The sequence below is a fragment of the Electrophorus electricus genome, chromosome 9 (genome assembly GCF_013358815.1).
Source record: "Electrophorus electricus isolate fEleEle1 chromosome 9, fEleEle1.pri, whole genome shotgun sequence".
Lineage (NCBI taxonomy): Eukaryota > Metazoa > Chordata > Actinopteri > Gymnotiformes > Gymnotidae > Electrophorus > Electrophorus electricus.
Window position 1 is genome coordinate 5,995,837 of NC_049543.1, and position 19,958 is coordinate 6,015,794.

Here is a 19,958-nt window from a genome sequence, read left to right on the forward strand (position 1 = left end):
GGGGTGCTCAAGGGTTAATAACAAGTGCTACTGCAAGAGGCCTGTGTTTTTCAGTTCCGTGGCAAGACATACTGAGGCATGGGATCCTGTCTGAGAAGGTTGTGGAGAGGACACTACTGCTCGGGCTGTTAGTCATCATGGACAGTCCCACCCACACCAGACATTAAACATACAGAGTTCACTGAGATACAGGCTTCTTCTGCATCACTGAGGAAAGGAACTCATCTGCAGGTTCAGATTCCTGCAATTATCAGACTGTAAAACATTGTCCTTACCTCATCCATTTAAGCTTTGACAATGACAATCAAGTATGTCCTTGCAGGAGAGAGGAGGAGCACTCTGTTCCTCACCTCCTACACTAATTGTTGGTAATGCAAGCTGGACCTCTTGCAAGCAAGTGTATGAGCCCACATGATCATGGCAGTTTCATGATATTTCAGTGATATTTGATTCAGAATAAACTACTGCATACTTTGATGAATTTGTCAGATAGGCCAGGCTGCTAGAATGCCTGAAAAATTTATATATAGCTATGTGCAAAATAATAGCACTCTTAACATCACTAATGTATTTAATTACTGATTTTGGCAGAAAAGATAATACAACATGGGGAAAAATTCATGACTAGGTGTAGCTGAGTAATGGGCAACCAACAGAATAAACAGTCGTGACATGCACGCTGCTAATTGGGTGTAATTTATTCATTGTTCAAATTAATAGCAGTGTGGAGTTCAATTAGTGAGCTCATTCATTCTGTGAAGAAACAGGTGTCAATTATGGCACTTATTTAAAGAAGGAGGGCAGCAAATGTTGTACCTGCTGGTTTTAGCCCTTGCTCATTGAGTAAAATGGGTCATTCCAGACATTGTACTGAAGGAGAAAGAACTTTGATCAAGCAGTTGATTGGAGAGGAGAAAACACAAAGAAGTGCAAAAAATAATTGGCTGCTCAACTAAAATTATCTCAAATGCTTTAAAATGGCAAACAAAACCCGAAACACATGGTAGGAAAAGAAATACTACCATCCACGTAGCTCTTAGAATAACAAGAATGGCAAAGAAGCATCCAATGATCAGCTCCAGGGAAATCAAAGAAGATCTTCAGTTACCTGTGAGTACTGCAACAATCAGAAGATGCCTTCTATTTGCAAGAAACCCTCGTAAAGTACCATTGCTGAAAAAAAGAAGTATTGAAAAGGTTACAGTGTGCCAAAGAACACACTGCCTGGCCTAAAGAGAAGATGCAACATTCTATGAACAGATGAGAGCAAGATTGTTCTTATTGGGTCTAAAGGCCAAAGACAGTTTGTGAGATGATCCATAAACATTGAATTCAAGCCACAGTACACTGTGAAGATTGTAAAACATGGAGGTGCAAGCATAATGGTTTGGGGATGTTTCTCATATTTGGAGTTGGTCCTGTTTATCGCATACCAGGCACCAGTTTGAATATATCAGAATACTGGAAGAGGCCGTGTTGCCTTATGCTGAAGAAGAAATGCCCTTGAAATGGGTGTTTCAGAAGGACAATGACCCCAAACACACCAGCAAGCGGGCAACATCCTGATTCCTGAATAACAAGACTGATGTTATGAAGTGGCCAGGCCAATCCCCAGACCTCAATCTGATAGAGAATTTGCGGAGTGACATCAAAAATGCTGTTTTTGATGCAAAAAGAATGCAGAAGAACTATGGAATGCAGACCGGTCATCTTGGGCTGGAATATCTGTTCGCAGATGTCAGATGTTGGTTGACTCCATGCCACACAGATGTAAAGCATTTATCAGAAATAAAGGTTATACAACTAAATATTAGTTCAGTGATCAACAGAAAAGCTAAATCTGTAAGCAACTTTCAGTTTATACCGTAAATATTCGAGTTTGTAAATGAAAATGAAGACACTGCTATTTTTGAACAGCCCGTTATTCTTTTTTCTTCATTTTCAGTTTAAAATTGATATTTCGTTCATGTTTTCATTTGGAATTGAATGTGCAGTGCCCCCAGTGCCTTTGTGTATATGGAAATAAATGGTATTATGAGGACTGAGCTTTTTCTCAGTTTTTTAAACACACTGCTATTATTTTGCACATAACTGTAAGTACAGAGAGCGCTGGCAGGGTGGGTTTATGTGCAAAACACATTTAATCTGCAAAGGTAATTCAAAGTGCTTCAAATACAGCAGAATAAAGGAACAAAGAACAACAAAATAATAAATCAATAAAATGCAAAAGCAACAACAGCAAAAAAGAAATAAATGCACAACAGTTATATAGTCAGTGTTTTAAAAAGAAATTCACAGTGATTAAAGTATTGAAAAAAAATGGGTGCAGTCCATAGCCGAGGTATTTAGCCTATAGGAACCTTAAATCATAAATCTTAAATCATGCCCATCCAATGTGTCTAGCTGATTTATGGTCAGTATACCTGCATGTTAAGTGTCCATTGCAGAATGGCTTCATTTTGCTATGCGTGAGGGTTTGGCTCTTTCTCTCATACCATGAAGTACAAATTATAACATGACTCTACCCCTGTATGCATGGCATGTCAAACTGTGCATTACACCAGTACACCTGCACACCAGCATAACTACATGAACGTGCATATCTTGGTGCAGACTGACTAGAAAGTTTCTGATTCAGAGACTTTGGGAATTTGTGATTAAGTTTCGAATGGCTGATTTTGCTCCAGCTGTGCATGTGCACATCTGTATGTGTTTCCTGGTGAGAGGAACGTTATTCGTTCCATATAAACCATCTTCCTTCTCCTGTATATAGCCTTTGGTTACACTGATATAAACAATTCACAAGTGACCCAAGTTAGAGAACCACAGAGACTCTAACATTTTTGTCATTGCTAATTAATATCTTTTTTGTCTTCAGCTATGTATGAGGACTTTGTATGCTTAATCTCTTGTAATATAAACTCAGTTGCATATGGTGGAATAAATTATACTTGCCTCAAATGTCTCTTTGAGTGCTTTCACTTATGCAATTTCTGCACAATCCAACAAATTTGTTGGATCCAACAAATAATGTGTCTTTGGACCCACATCACCCTTCCAGGAACCTCCATCTTTTCTATTAGAACCAATGCCAAAGGCCACAGCTCTTATTTATTGGTTTACCACAGCTGCCCTGATACTCAGAACAAGAAATTCAACTCTGCAGTGAAAGTCCCCACACTAAGACTTACAGTAATCATAACAGAAAGGGAGTGAAACCCTGCCTCCCTGGATAGGATTCTTAGTGTTTTCAGTTGGCAAAAGAAAAAGCAGCTTGCTAACATGAGACCAGTATTGCATAATCATTTGAGGCGATAAATAAACAATGCTCCTTGTTTCTGGAATAAAATGTAATCATGTGTTGAACATTTACCAATGCATACATCATTCCTGACAGCTGCCTTTTCCTAGATATGGCCACAGCCCAGTACATTTTTGGTAAATACATTAACGGCAGCTCAAAACGAGACAGAATCATCTCCCATGAAGCAATGAGGTTTTACAGTTCTCCACTGCGTAGACCAGCCGAGACGGAATGGACAGAATAACTCAGGCCAACGTTTGGCATCTGCTTAGTCTATCTACAGCCAACTGTGTTTTGTTATCCCCCCAGGGGGTGTTTTTTCACCAACACTTTCCACATAATGCTTATCCCATGTCACCGATATGGCATAATGCCTTCAATTGGAGGTTAATACGGTAATGTCAGTGTGATGACTGCATTGCAGATTTACCACATTACCTGCTCATAACCCCAGATGCAGACCTCTTGTGCAGGTCTCTGCTTCACTGTGGCTTTTGATTCCTTTGTTTAGTCCATCGCAGGTACACTGACGGAAAAGCGCAACCAAATGTATTTTCAATTCTCCATTTGACCCAAGTTCAAGTCACCTACAGTTCCAGGTAGAGTAACGGAACTGATAAGACCGGTTAGGGTTCACCTCTAAAACGAACTGCTGTGTCATCAAAACTGTCCAGGGCCTTGCCAGCCAAACCTCTGCCTTTGTTCCTTTGCTGCATTGTGTGTACACACAATATAGCAGTTTAAATTTCAGTACCCCATGTTTTGGTTATGTGCTTAATGCAGTAAAAATACTACTTGTGATCTTTTGAGACTAAGGGGTTTCACCGAACTGAATGTAAAGGGGGTTTTTCTAGTTCCTCTTCTGTCCACTTCTGTGGAGACCAGCTGAAAACAAGTGCTTTCAGAACCAGTTCTCATTCTAAAGTATTCTTTCTTTTGTTCTCAGTTTATTAGTGTAAATGACAGATAAATAAGACCAGGCCACTCCTGCCAAAGTAAACATGCAGCAGTTTGAAATATTAAATGTTGTTTGTACAACTGAGTTACAGTAATTGCAGGCACTGCACCTTGCGCACGCACACACACACACACACACACACACACACACACACAAACAAACTACCATACAATACACTAAAATCAGTTTTAATGATTGTATGTGTAGTTAGCTGTTCACTGGTTACTCGGTCTCTACTTGATTAAAAGAGCTATATGAGAGTAACAGTAGTTCGATATACGTCTATTTGTGAAATGGGCAGTCAATGCTCAAATGATGTCCCAAAAAGGGACATCATTTTTGTTTATAAAAAGGGCCATCTTGGACTTCTAGAACAATGCTCATAGAAACACACACCCCTTAACTGATCCCCGGGCTTGCTCATTGTCAAAGTACTGAGAAGAATTTGTTTTTCAGGAGAGCACATCCTCAGGTCCATTAGCAGGCATGCCATTTGTATTCCTTAGAAATAGAAACCTAGTTCTGGTATCACACAACTGATACAGAGCAGACAAACAGATAACAAGAAGTTGGAAGTTCTAACATGTGAAAGAAAATGAAAAAATTGCTGCTGTGCTTAGTAGTGCAGAATGGAACAGGAACATGGCTGAGATTCTCAGGAACGGACTGCTGCTTCCTTAGAACATGATGGTTCTTGTTCTCATGTTTAGGCCCGTTAATGGTGCAGCAGGCAGATGAGCCTTTGAGAATGAATAATTATAGAGACCAGAAGGCTCTATTAAGTTGAACAGGCCCATTGCATGACATCAGTGGGATTAAAAAAGCAATGCTTTATATCATACTAGAGTTTGAAATATGTTTGCTAGAGTTGGAAATGTGTTTTGTTTTGGTTTTTTTTTGTCTTAGTGGTAGTGCGAACAGCCATGACAAGGCATGCCTTTGTACTGTAGCACTTAACCTGCCATAAGCATTTTTTTAAAACCTTTTCTTTGAGGTGCTTATGAAAAGACAAGTTCATGCCCAGTAATGACAACCTCCAATGAGATGGGACCGCATCCAAAGGATGGGATAGAGGGGAGGAGATGTGACGGGAAGTGTGCTACTGGAGAGGTGGAGTGTGAAGATGCCTCCAGAGCTGATGCCTATCCGAGATAAGGAAAGCCAAATCGGAAATGCCATAAAGAGGCACTGCAGGTGTATAAATAGAACGGACTGGCGCGTACCTGGGCATCGGCATCGTCCTGCACCTCACACTTAACGTCTGATAGTCAGAGACTTGCGGATCACAGACAGACATGCTGACTGCTAGCACTGCTTTTATCCTCTCTACGGCACTGTTCTGGTGCAGCGCGGACGGTAAGATCAGCATATACGTGCACACACGCGCGCATGCAAATGCAAACACACACATACACACACACACTTGAAAACACTGAAAAGAAGCTGGTAGGCCATTCCTACTTCGCTGTGACTAGTGGTAGGGAATTGGGATGCTAATTGTTGAAGTTGAGACCATCTTGGTTCGAAGGACCCTGCACAAGTGGCTAGCTGCTCACTGCTGGGTTTTGTACTGAAGTACTATTGTGCACAGTATGAACTTTGCACAATGCATCTATGTCGGCTATTAAGGTCAATGGCACTGCTATGTCATGACCTTGGCTGAGTTCTCAGGGGGCTATCTGTGGGCCTTTCTGTTTGATTTCCTGTAAGTCACCCACATAGTGCTGACCTCCAAGAAGCAACAGGAAGCAAATGTCTCTACTGCAGGGTTGCATTCATCAAATCATGAGTTTTACCTCATTTGTTCATTTTTGATCAGTTTAAAACAGCAAAGGAACTGCATCACATATACCTTCACTGATGCCAGTATCTTGATCATTTATGCTACGTTATTATCTCTCTCCTCTCTAGGTTTCACTGATCATGCCATTGACTGCTGTCTGACCACCACAGGACAATTCCTTCCTCGGCACATTGCAGTGTCATACACAATGCAAGAGAAGAGTGCTTGCCGCATTCCGGCGACTGTGTAAGTGTTTGCGGCCAGTGCACCGGCTGGGATGCCTTCAGCCACACCTCCATCCACACCCACTCGCCACTCTCATTAGCATACCACTACTCACCTTCTCGCTGTCTACCTGCCTCTCCTGTTTAGCTTCATCACAAGGAAGAACAAGAAAATCTGTTCTCCTCCCTTAGAGGATGCACGATATCCCTGGGTGAAGAAACTTATCACACACCTGGACAATCTTAATGGTAAAAATGGAGACAAACACAATATCACAGCAAAGCTGCAAGCTAAAAGCTCTAAATATCTCTAAGAATCTCTATAACTATGTCTGTTCAATCAGTCATGTTGATGATCACAAAGGTGAATTTGACAGTGTCTGTTTTTGTTGTAGCTTTACCGCAGTAAACATGGGATGATGAATGCAAGTGAGCCAGCTAAAGACTTTCAGACCACTGTCTCCAGTTTCTCTTCTCTGGGCCATATGTGAATCTACATCATTTCAAAATTTGTATTATAGAAAAAGACATTTGCCAAAATGGTTTTTCAATTTCCAGATTTTCTTTCAGTGCATTTTAGAAATGATACAAGCATCCTTACTGTAAACACAGAAATGTATATGTTAACTTTTCTATATATCTTAGTGCTGCTGATGAATTGTGATTATTAGTTTTTTATGAATTATATATGACAATGTAAAACATGCATGAAATCAAATAAACAAAGCAAATCAAATTCCATCAAAGTGAATGATGTAACATTAATTATATAAGTTGCCAGAAATAAGAGGTGCCAGATTATGTAGTTGCCCTAAACCTACACTGACATCAAGCCTGGAACTGGTTATTGCAGACAGGAACTCAATATCTGCACAATGGTCTCCAGCGCTGTAGGAGTCATTTAGGAGAAATCGAAAGTGTTCTTTATATTCAATTATCTTAAGAGGCTGAAGAAAATGTGCTGTTTGTACAGTGTTTGCGCAACATGACCATTATGTTAAAATGCACACGTTGTCCCATCACCAGTAGCTCTGGACATGATTACATTTGAAACTTGCAAGAAACTGGAAAATTGAACAAGCCAGAAACTGAAGAAAAAAACCTTTGATTTTGTTTTAGGTTATACATTGGCATCAGTTATATTTGCTTGGCTTATCACTGTGCTTGGATACTTGAACGCAACTCTGCATTTCTTAACATAGTGACTAATCTAGAGCATTGTTCACTGTTAACATTGATTGTGTGTGTGTGTGTGTGTGTGCAATATGGTTGTTTGTGTCCACATGTGTATTTGCACACATGTGTATTTGCACACATGCACTTGGGTGACACAGCATCTTAAACACTTAACCTTTATTCCAGCTGAACTGGGGATTTCCACTAAATATTCTCATGAAAGAGCCATGTGAAACATTTCAGACTGAAATACAGGACAGCTTGAAACGAAACTTACGGTGCTCATATAAAAGGGAAAGGGTCAATAGAGAGGGAAATCTCAGCCCTTGTGTGAAGGAGACTGCACCACTCACATCTCAAGTGCATCTGAACACTGACCCAGAATCTCCTCCCTCCGTCCCTGCCTGCAATGGACTGCCTGCAATGGACTCCCTGCCGTGGTGTGGCTCTCTGGCTGGCTGCTCTGCTTCTCAGCTCTAACCTGGAAGGTGAGTTCATTGTAGGGAGTAATGTGTCGTAACACCCATGTGGAGTTTGTCCCAACACTTCAGTATGGTGTGCCAAAAAAAAGCAAGAATACTCGTAAATTTTAGGTAATGCAACAAGACTAGCGGGACAGGTGCAGTTAGTACTGAGTGGATTATATTGAATGAATGAATGAATGAAATGTCTATAGTGAATGGTGATTTTTAGAGTCCGGAGAAGTATCACTACCTAACAACTTGTACATTGTGGAAATCAGCTGGATGATTTTTTAAGGTATCAAAAAGAAACCAGTCATTGGTCTTTTTTCTGCATTTTCGTTCAGCTCGACTGTGCTCTCCTGTCTAACAGCCTGAACTGAGCCAAGGCTGGAACTGAAACCCACTTTGGCTGGTTTTAACGGGAGCAACAAAGTTAAGAATCATGGTGCCGAAAGCATTAAAGAGCGATTTGCAGCATTTACACGAGATCCCTTTAAAGAGTTTGTTACAGGATTATTCAAGTAAGCATTTGGGAAGTAGCTAGCCATAAGAGAATTTACAGCCAATAGAAGTAACTGGGTATTTTAGGGATATAATTCTGACAAGCTAATACAGTGTTAAAAAGAACTGCCCTATGAAAAAGGTGCATCCTCAGTTTCAATGTTATATATAGACAGTCCAAATAAAAATAATTATGTTAATTTCCTCTCTATAATTGTTACTTCATGTATTGGTTTCAGTGTCAGTTTCTGACATTATTACATAATTTATGTAATTACAAACACTCTATTGCGCAGTTCTAGGCAAGAAAATATTTTTGTCATGTCTCCCCTGATAGTACAGTTTAGACTGGACTTAACTTGTGTTTGGAAAATATTCTCTAGAAAAACTATTTTGTTCACATCATCTTAAACTGCAAAGCACTTTGCTGTCTGAAACACTACGGAGGAAATCCAATTATATTGGAGTAGTGAGTGTTATATTTGGTCAAACATAAACAGGTTTTCTGTGTGAATGTAGAAGTACTGGAAGTCATGGAAGATGCTGTTTAATCATGCTGGCTGATAGTGATCCATTATGCACTGTAGACGTAACACTTCTGGTGCAGTCTGGTCACTTCTCCTGAAAGAGCTGCAATGTTCTAATGGCACAGAGAAGTCATGAGTCAGCACTATGTTTAATTAACACACACACACACACACACACACACACACACACACACACACACACACACACACACACACACACACACACCTACACCTCCTCAGGATTTCAGAAGCCAGTGGAAAGAAAGCTAATTATTTTTGTTTTTGGACAGGGTGTCTTACCTTCAGGCTTAACAATCACAGCCAACATCTTCAACTCGCCAAGACTAAACAGAAAGATTTTTAGAGCCTGATCCAAAGTGCTCTCTAAATCTCAAAGTTAAATTCTCTCTCTCTCTCCCTCTCTCCCTCTCCTTCTTTCTGTGTGTGTCTCAGTATCCCTTGGAAACCATGCACTCGACTGCTGTTTGACGGTTAACCCTAAACCAATTCCAAAAGCAATTGTCTCCAGTTACCGTGAGCAACTGAAAGATGATGGATGCTCAATCAATGCCATTGTGTGAGTATCGTGGAGCAGAATATATCCAATAATTACCATCTTTGCTGCAAAGTCAAATCTATGACATAATATGACAATCTATGACATAATCTATGACGCTAACTAACATAATCAAGATTGTAGTGAGCAGAAAATAGCCCTAAAATCAAAGGCAGCAGATACTCAAGGACCTTTGTTTTGTACTTGTTTTGTGGTTTTGTGTTTGTTGGCATCTTTAATCTGAGTGCTACTCCATGTGCAGTCAGACATGGCAGTAATGTGTGATTGTCTGCACTCCCTAGGTTCCAAACCAAGAGAGGCATACATCTGTGTGCTCCACCTCAAGATGACTGGGCCAAGGAACTGAAGGTTTTTTTGGATGTAAGATCGAAGAGATGCCTTAAGAACAAGGTTAAATAAACACTTTCCTTTTCCCATTCTTTTTTATTTTATTTTAAGATTGTGATAATACATTTTTATGATTGTTGTAAAATTAATTAGTCGAGAAAAACACAGACAATAACATACTTCCTCAGAGTTCTGATGTCTAGAGTTCAGATAATCAATTGCTACATTGTGTTTTTCTGAATTGTCTATTTTTCCCTTGGTTTTAATCTAAGTCACCATCTTTCACACAGAAATCAGTGTACACTTCAACTGTAAACCACAGACCACAAACCATAACATTTCTGTCAATCACTCATTCTCTTCTAATTCTTTTTGCAGAAGAAACATTGTCAACGCATGAAACCCAAGTCTGCTTGAGAGAACGCACATGCCTGCAAGCAGAGGGTAATACTAGAGGTTAATACTCTAGGGATTATGGCAGCTATACAACTAAATGATCAACTCCTCTGTGACTGAGGTCCGTAACCTCAGTGCTATCATGGACAAGCTCTTGAGGCCTAGATTAATAACATCACCAAAATTCACTCCTTCCACATTAAAAATACCACCAGACTGTGTCCCTCACTCCCTGATTCTGTTACTGAAACTCTAATTCATGCTTTAATTACATCCAGACTGGATTACTGCAACTCAGAGTTCAGGTCTGGCTCCCTGCTAGTCTACTCAAGATATGTGCAGAATTTGGCAGAAAGAATTCTCACTCACACCAGATCACGGGAATACACAAGCACCAAGTTAGAAAACCAATACTGGATCCTGGTTAATTATTGCACACAGTGTAAAATCTTACTCCTGGTTTTTAAATCTTTACACGGTTTAGCTCCTGATACCCTTTCTGCTCTGTCATCCAGACACAATCCCTCATGCTGGCTCTGGTCTGCCGATGCTCATTTGCTCGCTGTTCCACCTGTCAAATGACACATTTGTTGTGATGGAGCTTTTAGTGTTGCAGCCCAAAGCTGTGGAACTCCTTCCCCTCACGTCTCCATCTCTGCCCATCACTGTCCACCTTCAAAAAGCTTTAAAAATGATTCTCTTTTAGACCGCTTTTCTTCTTATTGCCTCGTGGCTTTTTATTTCATCATAGTTGTGTTTTGTCCCGCCATTCTCTTACTGTAACACCTACTATGTCTGTAATTTGGTTTTCCTTTATTTCCTGATGGCATTGTAATTTTATTATTCTTGTGTTTTACTGTGTTATTCTCTTCTCATAACTCCTGTCATGTTTTCATTTTCTCTCATATGTAAAGTTTCCTTGAGTCTTTTCTTTAGTGATATGCTTTTAAAAATGTTTTGTGCTCTGCTAAAATGTATTTAATATTTCATTACATTTAAAATTTATATACTACAAACCAACATTTTTTAACTAGACCACTTTGATATACCATTCAGTTTTCATGATTTAAAATGTTTTGTTTTCATCCCAAAGGTCTCCTGTTACTATTGTTTTTTGTGACGTAAAATTATGCAAATTAGTAAATGATTAAATTAAAGGGCAGATCACAGTTTCTCTGTGTTCTGATTTTTTCTTTAACTACTTGGTTTTAACTTTAATTGTCTTAGTCACCTCATTTAAATAGCATAAATATCCAATTTCTACGATCAGGGTTGTGTTAATATGAACCACAAGGTGGCGGTAATGCAGCAGTGGTTATGTCATCTGCTTTCGACGTTTCCGAAGAGGAAGGAAAACCACCAAACAGCTTCATTTAGCTAACAATGCCAAAAACGCCATCAGATGTCTGTTTGAATCTTGTGTCTCAGATGTTGCTAGTTGTGATGCTTTTGAAAGAAGATGCTACATGCAGTGTTGGTAAGCTATTTTATTAGGCTGAAGGGAAATCTATGTGATTAGAATAGCACTTATTTTTTTGTGAGGATTATTGCTGGCTGGATAGCTAACGCTAGCGAGCTAATAGCAAATATCTCTCGTTGCTTAGGAACGCTGGAAGTCTTTGCTAGTCTTCAGCTTTATCGGTATCTAGCTACTTTATTTTCTTTATTGCAGTTAAACATATGTTCTTTTTTGTTTAGATTGCTCTTGTTTCACGTCACCTTTAACTTTGATGCCAAACGAACGACGGTGCTTTAGCCGATTCAATAAAAGCAGTGATCTGAATGTAAAGAACAGCCGTTAAGCAGAAGGCAGCAGCTGCTAGATTGTGAATTACCAGTGCATAGCAGGATAAGAGACATCCCACCAGCAGAGTGAACACCATTTAATGTCTTTGGAAATAATGAAATCATAATAAACAGTTATGACAATCTATTAAAACCCATGTTCGTTTATAGTTATTAATTGGTCAAATTCGTTGTTTGGGATAGTAGATGGATAAATTAATAGATTTGTCCTATGAATCATGTTCTTCTCATTTGAAAACCCTAACAAGCAGGCTATTCCTTTGATTCATCAGTCATCACTTTCTTCCAAAAGTCAGCATGCCCCGCAGATATAGTGGCTGTCAAAGGTTTAAAAAGTCCTTAAAAGAAGTTGGCATCAAGACAACCCCTTTGAAGTGGCAAAAAAAAAGAAAAAAAGAAATATGCTGCTGTTTGACACCTGTCAAAAACAACAATCACAGCCCAAAAACCTAAACACAGCCTTTTCAATAACCACTTTTCCAGAATTCAGCTCACTGTGGATCTTTACACCAGAGCTCAGCTGCTTTGGGGAAGATTTCATGTTTATTTTAGGATTAATGAAAGATTATAGTTCTGTCAGCCACATGCAGCATATCCCAACATGTTCTCAGTACTTCAGACAGCTGGGATGTTAAGACTTAATAACTGATATCAAGGTGGTCCAAGTTCATAGCGGCACACGTAAGGCATACAGCACAGACGACATGTTAATTTCAGAGCTTTACTGTGAGTTTCAATAGATCTCTTTATAATAGAGGTATTTAGCTTTGATGAAAGTTGGGTCGCAACAAAATGTGTTCTAAGCCTTTGCCTGGTTGGGCTGTTTTAGTGTAAACATGATATGCAGCTCGTGAGGGATTGGATTAACTTGCCTGACACCTGCTTGTGGTTCAGCTTGCGAGCAAGACCCCTTAACCTTGGACCTCTTTGGGAAATTTCAGTTTTTCAACCATCATCTCTTGTTGTGTCTGGCCCAAGTGCATCTGCCTTTTTGGTCGGGAATGTGTCGGACATATCTCTGACCATCAGCAATGTCTCGCCCTCCAACACCACAGGTATGACCAGCAGATTGTGTCGTACACACTTCTTCCTTACTGTCCTTATCAGCTTTTAAAAGGCTTCAGTGATGCTTTAATTGCTTCTTTGTTTAATAGGAGGCCTCCCTCCACCCTCCTGTGCTCCATCCTCTTCTGTTCAGTGGACTCTGTCTCAGGAGCTTATGGGAAGGGTGAGTACCTGCTCCTGCTAAGGCCTGGTCAGGGCTGCACACACTGCGCTCAACATCTACATCAGCGTGTGCTGATGTGTTGCTGCATCACTCTTAAAACTTAGCATGTGGCGTGAGAGCACTCAATGTTTTCCCCCTGAGTTGAGCTTGTCAGCTTTTCTGTCTTCAGAACTTTCTGAAAATAAAAAAAGTGTGCATACGGTTTGTAAACTGCTTGGGACAGAACTATTGCCCTCCGTTATACTATGCTGGCATGACAGTGCCTCCACAATTTGTGACTGACTTCCTGCCTCTGCCTTTGTAAAAGAGCAGGCTTTCCTATATGGTACATTGAGTTCATTAAGGAGCAACGTCTGCCTTCAGGGCCTCAGTAACTGCATTAGAGAGTGACTTCTACCTTCAGGCTGCAGTGACTATATTAAAGACTGGCCTCTGTTTATAGGTTACAGCGACTATATTAAAGACTGGCTTCTGCCGTTAGGATACGGTGACCATATTAAAACCCGGCTTCTGTCATTAAGGCCTATAGGTGGTATTAAAAAATGGCCTCTGTCATTAGGGTCCAGTAACTGTATTAAAGACTGCCCTGTCATTAGAGCCCTGTTACTGTATTAAGCAACATATTTGGTCTTGTCTCAGAGTGGCCTCCTGGTGCGTGTCAGTCTTAACCGGAGCCTGCAGCTGTGTGGGAATGAGACGGAGTGCTGTGCTCGGCCACTGTGTGTCAGGGAGACCTTGCGAGTGTCTGCATGTCAAGGCAACACTCTCCTAACATCTCTCACTGTGCAGGCTGAGATCTATGCTCTTCTGCCCTCTGCTGGCCATGTGTCAGGTCAGCATCCTCCAGTTGCTGTAAGCTATTCCTTTTATTGATTTCAGCAACAGTGTAGACTACATTTTGATCCTCTCTGTCCTGTAGGAAATAAGACGGTGATCCCTAACCAGGTGTTCCAGCCCCTGGGACGTTGCCCATGTGACCTGTTGCCAGGAGAATGTGACATACGGTGCTGCTGTGACCAAGTACATTTAATGTCACAAAACGTCCACACTTATTTCCACTAACTTTGCTAGTGGCCACACTGATTCAGTATTTAGTGCTTTTTATTTTATTGAAAATAAATCTTTTAAATGGATTATTATTTTATATGTATGCAAAATTTGAACCAGTCGGTCAGCTGTATGGAATAATCGTTTGTGCGGTTGTGTGTGTTTGTGCATGTGTGTTTTCATTTCTACAGGACTGTACTCCAGAACTGCTGTCGCTTTTTGCTGGTCAGTGTCTTCCTGGACCATTTGGAGGGCATGTCACTCCTGCTCCAGACTACAGCTGCTCCGCCCAGTCTGCTGAAAATGCTCCTGATTGGTTCCCTTTTCTCTGCGTGACCTCTCCCTCTGAAAACAACCCTTTACTAGGACTCTTCTACCAGGGGAAGACAGTGTAAGTCCCTATGTTAATATTCTAATATTTTTTTCCCCAGCATTTTATTTTTTTTATATGTAATATATATATACATTTATGTTTACCGTAAAAAAAAAAGACTGGTTTATTATTTTTGAATCTGTGCTGAATACCTCTCTGTCTCCAAATGTTCCTCCAGTACCCCAAAGCCTGCTCCATCTTTTCAGACTAAGCAGGTAACGCCTCCTGCACCTCCCACAAGCTACCGCCAGGGGGACCCCATCTTCAGGATGGACGACCAGTACTTCACCATCCCACAGGTTCTACTGCACCGAGGCTGTTAAAGCTCTTACCCCGCTCTCCTCCTTGTGGCATGCTGCTTGACAGTTGCTGTGTCCTGCCTGTGTCCCGCGTCTCCGGGTACAGATGGCCGTGCTGGGGCGGTGTTTGGAGAAGGCCCCGGTGGCCTTCCTGCAGGACTTTGAGGCCGCGTGTGTGAGTGTCCTGCAGGAGTGCCCAGGACCGGCAGCTGAGCTGGGCGTGGCAGTGAGAGACGGGCTGGGAGGTGGGTTCCTATGGGGCTACTGCTGCTCACACAGACACACGCGCACACAGACACACACACACACACACACACACACACAGAATGCGATGGGTGTAATGCATTAACGGATGTATTTCCGATTTTCAAAGAACGTTTCTGAGCCTTTCAAGGAAAGGAAAAAAGCAATGGATATCTAGCAGTAGCCAAATATTAAATAAATAAATAAATAGTTTATTCAAATTGTAATTTTCAAATAATATTTTAAGTTTTTGTATGTGTATGTTTGCGCTCATGTGGGGGTGTGTTTGTGTTGGCACATGCATTCTAGGAGTCGTCACAGTCAGTGTTGTGGATGAAGTGATCACAGACCCCAGCTCATTCCTTTCAAATCCTGCAAAAGTTGATTCTGGTCAGCAAATTTCAAACCAACATTTCATCCTGTTTAACCTCAGTGTTTCCTCTTGGCGTAACATTTGCTCCCTTTTGTGTTGACTACGCCATGTGTGTTTGCTGGCTTAGCAGGCCCAGCGCAGGCATCTGGGAAACAGCTGTGCGTCAGTGTGGTTCTTGCATTGAGCTACACCATGTACTGGAAGAGCAATGGTCTCTCTGCCATCAGTGTTACCCGCCGCATTGGAAACGTCACTTTCAACCCCGGAGGTGAGCTGGCGTGTAGCACACGCTCTGTCTGTCTGCTTCTCTTGGTATAACACCAAGAAAGATTTTAATAGACAATTAAAATGGCATTCTCTCTCATTCATTTCTCTTTCACTTGCAGTTACTATTTCACTGCATAATTGACACTCTTTTCTCCATTCTGTTTCTTAGTGTCTCTAACCAACAGATACTCTGCACTGTTTGTGAATGGAAATGTAACCGCTCAGCACAACTCGGGTAACCCAGGTCTGACCACATATGAACATATTGTGTCATATTACATCTTGCACATGGTGCAGCAGCCACCATTAATTAGATGCCCATATGAAATCCCCTTTTACTGATCTGCTGGGTTCTTTTAAGGTTATCAGGTAGGAAGGCCTGTGATTGGTGGATTTTTGGATTCTACAACTGGAGCTATACGAAGAGCTCCAATCAGCCTCTGGCAAGCAGGTAAGTGTCTAATCAACGCAGTTGTCACAGTAATGGCATAACATTGCATCCATGTATGTCAAGAGGATCAAGCATGTCTGTGTATCTGCTCCAAATCTGCAGAAGAATTGTTTCTACTCCTTGTTCCCTACAGATAAGTACCTAGGTAGTGAAAATCAAAATTCAGTTACATGGCAGAAGCAAATCGCTGTAGCCTCAGTCTTGCTCTGCATACATTCCCAAAAAGCACCTATGTCTTCTGCAGCTTCAGATGTGGACATTTATATACCCTATTGTACCTCTATTTAGTGGGAAATGGCCAGTGCTCGACTGCTGACCTGAGACCAGTCCTTTATGGGTTGAACTCCACATCAGGCTGTCTGGTGTCCGTAAGCCTGCTGAACCTCACGCAGTGCAGCCAGTTCAGGTGAGGACCGCTTGCTACACATTGTCCTTAAATACCAGTAATGCATTATGAAATGGCCTGCAGGAACATCTTCGGTTAAGGATATTCATGGTAGAAACAGGCTGGTTGAAATGCACTATATCTCTCACACCAGTTTGACTGTAGTAAGCTTTGAAAACTCAGTAAGTTATGGTGCTTTGTGCATACGGTACTGTTACTTGTTATTGTGACTTAATCATGCTGTGGCCTAATCATGTTTTGTCATAGAGAAACAGTCTGGACAGCTTTGGCTGCATTGGTTCCTGCTACATTGGTGTCCAGGACAGGAAAGCCAGACTTTTCCACACTGGCCAACTGGACTCGTGTTACCAGTGAGTAATCTATCCAAAACTCGCACCACATAGCAGGACTATTCTCAAACAGCTCTTTTTCGAGTCATAGGTGTTAAATTCTTCTCTACTTGGCCCGAATGCAAGTGCAAAATAGTTGAACATCATGCAGGAACATATCTTAAAATTCAATCATTCATATTCTAAACTGCATAATTCTAGTTCAGGCGTCACGAAGAGCTGATACCTGTTCTAGCAACATACAGTGCAAGGCGGTAACTAACATACACACACTTCCATGCTAAGCCAATTTAGAGACCCAATCGACATAACATGCACGTCTTTATATATATATATGTGTGTGTGTCCATGGGGTTCTAAAGTTACAAGAATGTAGATCACTTTTTTTTCCCCCTCTATATATAACTATGATTTGTCCCTTTTCCTCATAGCTGTGGTGCAGAACTCCAGTCAGCCAGCAGGGGTCAGCAGTGGTGTATGTTCTGGAGTTCCAACTCATCTGCACATTCACATCAGGAGTGCCATCATGGGAACGGTGGAAGGTGTGCCACAGAACATGATCGAGGCAGTAGAGTTAAGGTAGCACCTACGTTAACGTTATTCTTTACGTTATCTTAATTGTTTTATCTCCCGTTCAACAACATGTATGAAATATTAATTCTAATGCATCAGTATACATAAAGAATCTCTGAATATGAGTACAGATCATTTATGGCATTTAGTTCACACTTTTATGCAAAGCGATTTACAATTATGACTGAGTACAACTTAAGCAGTTGAAAGTTAAGGGTCTTACTCAGGGGCCCAACAGTTGCAACTTGAGGCTTGAACCAGCAACCTTCCGATTACAGGTCGAGTACCTTAACCACTGAGCTACCACTGCCATAGATAGAGCCTATTTATCTATGGTAACAAACAAAATTGTGTTTTTGTGCTCCTATTACAAAACCATGAATGCATTTTTTTTTTTTTTTTCCCTTTGACACTTTCAGTTTTAAAGAGACTACATGGAGTGTAGAGTGTGATACATCTGGGAGTAACCCCTGTGTGACTCCTGACTTGATGCAGTCTTTCTCTATAACCTCTTCTGTGACCTTTACTGTGGCACCCATCAGCTTGGAAGTCCCTAAGACCAGGTGAGCCCAAACACCAAGTGGGCCATTAACATCGTCCTTTCCTACACTTGCTGGGGTTTAATAGATTTCCCTCAAATAAACTGGTTACAGTTACCCATAACTGAGAAACTGCTTACTGGTTTATGTCAATACATGGAATTTCTGCAGCCTGAACTGACTTTAAATTGTTCCCTGTGTGTGTATTTGTTGTTGTTGAAGCATTAGCCGCACACTGCCACAGCCACAGTTTGGCACAGAGTCTACCTCACAATCAGTCTGCACATAGAGCAGTGGTAGCTCAGTGGTTAAGGTACTCGACTAGTAATCAGAAGGTTGTCTGTACAAGCCCCACCACTGCTAAGTTGCCACTGTTGGGGCCCTGAGCAAGACCCTTAACCCTCAGTTGCTGAAGTTGTACTTAGACATAATTGTAAGTCACTTTGCATAAAAGCGTCAGCTAAATGCCATAAAATGTACATCACAATCATTCTACTACACCGAGGAACCTACATCAAATATTTTATTCTTTATATAACTTCTCAATATGACCTGGCCAAACCTTCTTAAGTAACTTTGCTATAATTTCTCACTTTGGGGAATGCGTTCAGGTTAAGAGACAATAGCAAATAATTTCCCAGTATTAATCATGATATACACAGCAGACGTCCTGCAAATCTGTACTTTGTTGTTTTTTGCACTGTTTGCAGATTCCGCATTAACTTCACAGAGTTTGACTGTGAGAGGAATGATGTGTGCTGGCCTGAGCTTGTGTTCCCTCTCACAACCTACTACAAAGGTGACACCACATGCTTCTGAGCTGTGTATGCAAAAAGGGAGAAAGAGAGAGAATCAGATCTATATGAGACTGGACACTTTTTTTGGGGGGGGGGGGGGGGGTAACTGCTAAGTATTGTGTGCCATTTTTAACTTCTATTAAAATATTTATGAAACAAGTAATGCAGTAGTGTAGTAGAATGTATACCTTGAAATATATTTACTTTGGATTAAAGTTTAATTAGCTCAATAGATGGGTTATATAAAAGAGTGGATTGGCTGATGAACAGAGCATCTGCATGTGTCGGCAGGCGAGCCTCACTCCCAGGCTCTGGCTAAAGGACTCATCCTTGTGTTCTTCTTCATCGCCGCCTCTGTGCTCGGAACGCCGTGGAGACAAATCAGACAAGCATGGGGCAGCATCCAACTCTGACAGCTTTGTGTGTGTGTGTGTGTGAGGGAGAGAAGACAGAGAGAAATAGACATTAGGTTTTTTGTGAGAATGTGCTGTAATTGTGTGTGTATAAAAAGTTTTAGCGAGAATGTACTTAAACTGTCTTTGTGAATGATGACTAAGTGTGAGTGTGGGTGAGAGTGGGATTTAAAAAAAAAAAAAAAAAATTGTCGTCTGAACCAGCTCACTAATCTACTTGTCTTAAATGATTGATCGCATCGACTTGCTGTATTTCACAGTGCAAAGTGCACAGTACAAATTGAGATTATTTTCTCTTCGAATGTGTTTCGATTACAGTGTTAGCTGCTACCTGGCTTCCTATAAACTAATGTTTGAACCAATCTGTCAGCTGTATGGAATAATCGTGTTTAAAAATTTTTTTTAAACGGATTTTTTTTTACTTTTTAAAACTTATTTGGATGGTATGAGACATAATAGATAGTTGTATGTTAATATTATTTATTGTGACTTTTTCTTTTTAATTGTTACGCAATACATTTTTACTTAAATCTTACGGACTGGCTGTGTAAGTTCAGTGTTTATTATATACCGTGTA

At 40.8% G+C, this 19,958-nt stretch overlaps 3 protein-coding genes across 7 annotated transcripts; all 3 read left to right on the forward strand.

The window, feature by feature from the left end:
- The first annotated feature begins 5,360 nt into the window (after positions 1 to 5,360).
- ccl19a.2 (chemokine (C-C motif) ligand 19a, tandem duplicate 2) lies at positions 5,361 to 7,010 on the forward strand. The gene is made up of 4 exons (XM_027023167.2): positions 5,361 to 5,618; positions 6,174 to 6,291; positions 6,418 to 6,518; positions 6,665 to 7,010. Exons 1-4 carry the CDS (start codon positions 5,558 to 5,560, stop codon positions 6,676 to 6,678), a joined length of 294 nt encoding a protein of 97 aa, XP_026878968.1. The 5' UTR covers positions 5,361 to 5,557; the 3' UTR covers positions 6,679 to 7,010.
- Positions 7,011 to 7,752: 742 nt separating this feature from the next.
- On the forward strand, positions 7,753 to 11,409 carry ccl19a.1 (chemokine (C-C motif) ligand 19a, tandem duplicate 1). Of its 2 annotated transcripts, XM_027023159.2 has the most exons (5): positions 7,753 to 7,933; positions 9,391 to 9,514; positions 9,796 to 9,904; positions 10,220 to 10,285; positions 10,753 to 11,409. In XM_027023159.2, exons 1-4 carry the CDS (start codon positions 7,855 to 7,857, stop codon positions 10,256 to 10,258), a joined length of 351 nt encoding a protein of 116 aa, XP_026878960.1. In that variant the 5' UTR covers positions 7,753 to 7,854; the 3' UTR covers positions 10,259 to 10,285; positions 10,753 to 11,409. The 2 variants fall into 2 exon arrangements, with proteins under 2 accessions (XP_026878960.1, XP_026878959.1); XM_027023158.2 differs by having other exon boundaries at positions 7,754 to 7,933; positions 10,220 to 11,409.
- Positions 11,410 to 11,531: 122 nt separating this feature from the next.
- Positions 11,532 to 19,916, forward strand: tctn2 (tectonic family member 2). Of its 4 annotated transcripts, none has more exons than XM_027023152.2 (18): positions 11,532 to 11,714; positions 12,985 to 13,098; positions 13,198 to 13,271; positions 13,911 to 14,103; positions 14,191 to 14,291; positions 14,510 to 14,709; positions 14,870 to 14,990; positions 15,097 to 15,235; positions 15,543 to 15,623; positions 15,734 to 15,874; positions 16,043 to 16,117; positions 16,235 to 16,324; positions 16,613 to 16,730; positions 16,977 to 17,080; positions 17,491 to 17,638; positions 18,052 to 18,195; positions 18,882 to 18,970; positions 19,260 to 19,525. In XM_027023152.2, exons 1-18 carry the CDS (start codon positions 11,621 to 11,623, stop codon positions 19,379 to 19,381), a joined length of 2,148 nt encoding a protein of 715 aa, XP_026878953.2. In that variant the 5' UTR covers positions 11,532 to 11,620; the 3' UTR covers positions 19,382 to 19,525. The 4 variants fall into 4 exon arrangements, with proteins under 4 accessions (XP_026878953.2, XP_026878954.2, XP_026878956.2 ...); XM_027023153.2 differs by having other exon boundaries at positions 15,737 to 15,874; XM_027023154.2 differs by having other exon boundaries at positions 11,621 to 11,714; positions 13,022 to 13,098; positions 19,260 to 19,916.
- The last annotated feature ends 42 nt before the right edge of the window (positions 19,917 to 19,958 follow it).

What these genes read in the sequence shown, in the direction of transcription:
- ccl19a.1 (XM_027023159.2), top strand. Translation starts at nt 7,855, where the DNA reads ATGGACTGCCTGCAATGGACTCCCTGCCGTGGTGTGGCTCTCTGGCTG. An exon ending in TCTCAGCTCTAACCTGGAAG is followed by an intron (nt 7,934 to 9,390) that starts GTGAGTTCATTG and finishes TGTGTGTCTCAG; the next exon opens with TATCCCTTGGAAACCATGCA. An exon ending in AGAGATGCCTTAAGAACAAG is followed by an intron (nt 9,905 to 10,219) that starts GTTAAATAAACA and finishes TTCTTTTTGCAG; the next exon opens with AAGAAACATTGTCAACGCAT.
- ccl19a.2 (XM_027023167.2), top strand. Translation starts at nt 5,558, where the DNA reads ATGCTGACTGCTAGCACTGCTTTTATCCTCTCTACGGCACTGTTCTGG. An exon ending in GTTCTGGTGCAGCGCGGACG is followed by an intron (nt 5,619 to 6,173) that starts GTAAGATCAGCA and finishes TCTCCTCTCTAG; the next exon opens with GTTTCACTGATCATGCCATT. An exon ending in TGCCGCATTCCGGCGACTGT is followed by an intron (nt 6,292 to 6,417) that starts GTAAGTGTTTGC and finishes TCTCCTGTTTAG; the next exon opens with CTTCATCACAAGGAAGAACA.
- tctn2 (XM_027023152.2), top strand. Translation starts at nt 11,621, where the DNA reads ATGCCAAAAACGCCATCAGATGTCTGTTTGAATCTTGTGTCTCAGATG. An exon ending in CTCGCCCTCCAACACCACAG is followed by an intron (nt 13,099 to 13,197) that starts GTATGACCAGCA and finishes TTTGTTTAATAG; the next exon opens with GAGGCCTCCCTCCACCCTCC. An exon ending in AATCAGCCTCTGGCAAGCAG is followed by an intron (nt 16,325 to 16,612) that starts GTAAGTGTCTAA and finishes ACCTCTATTTAG; the next exon opens with TGGGAAATGGCCAGTGCTCG.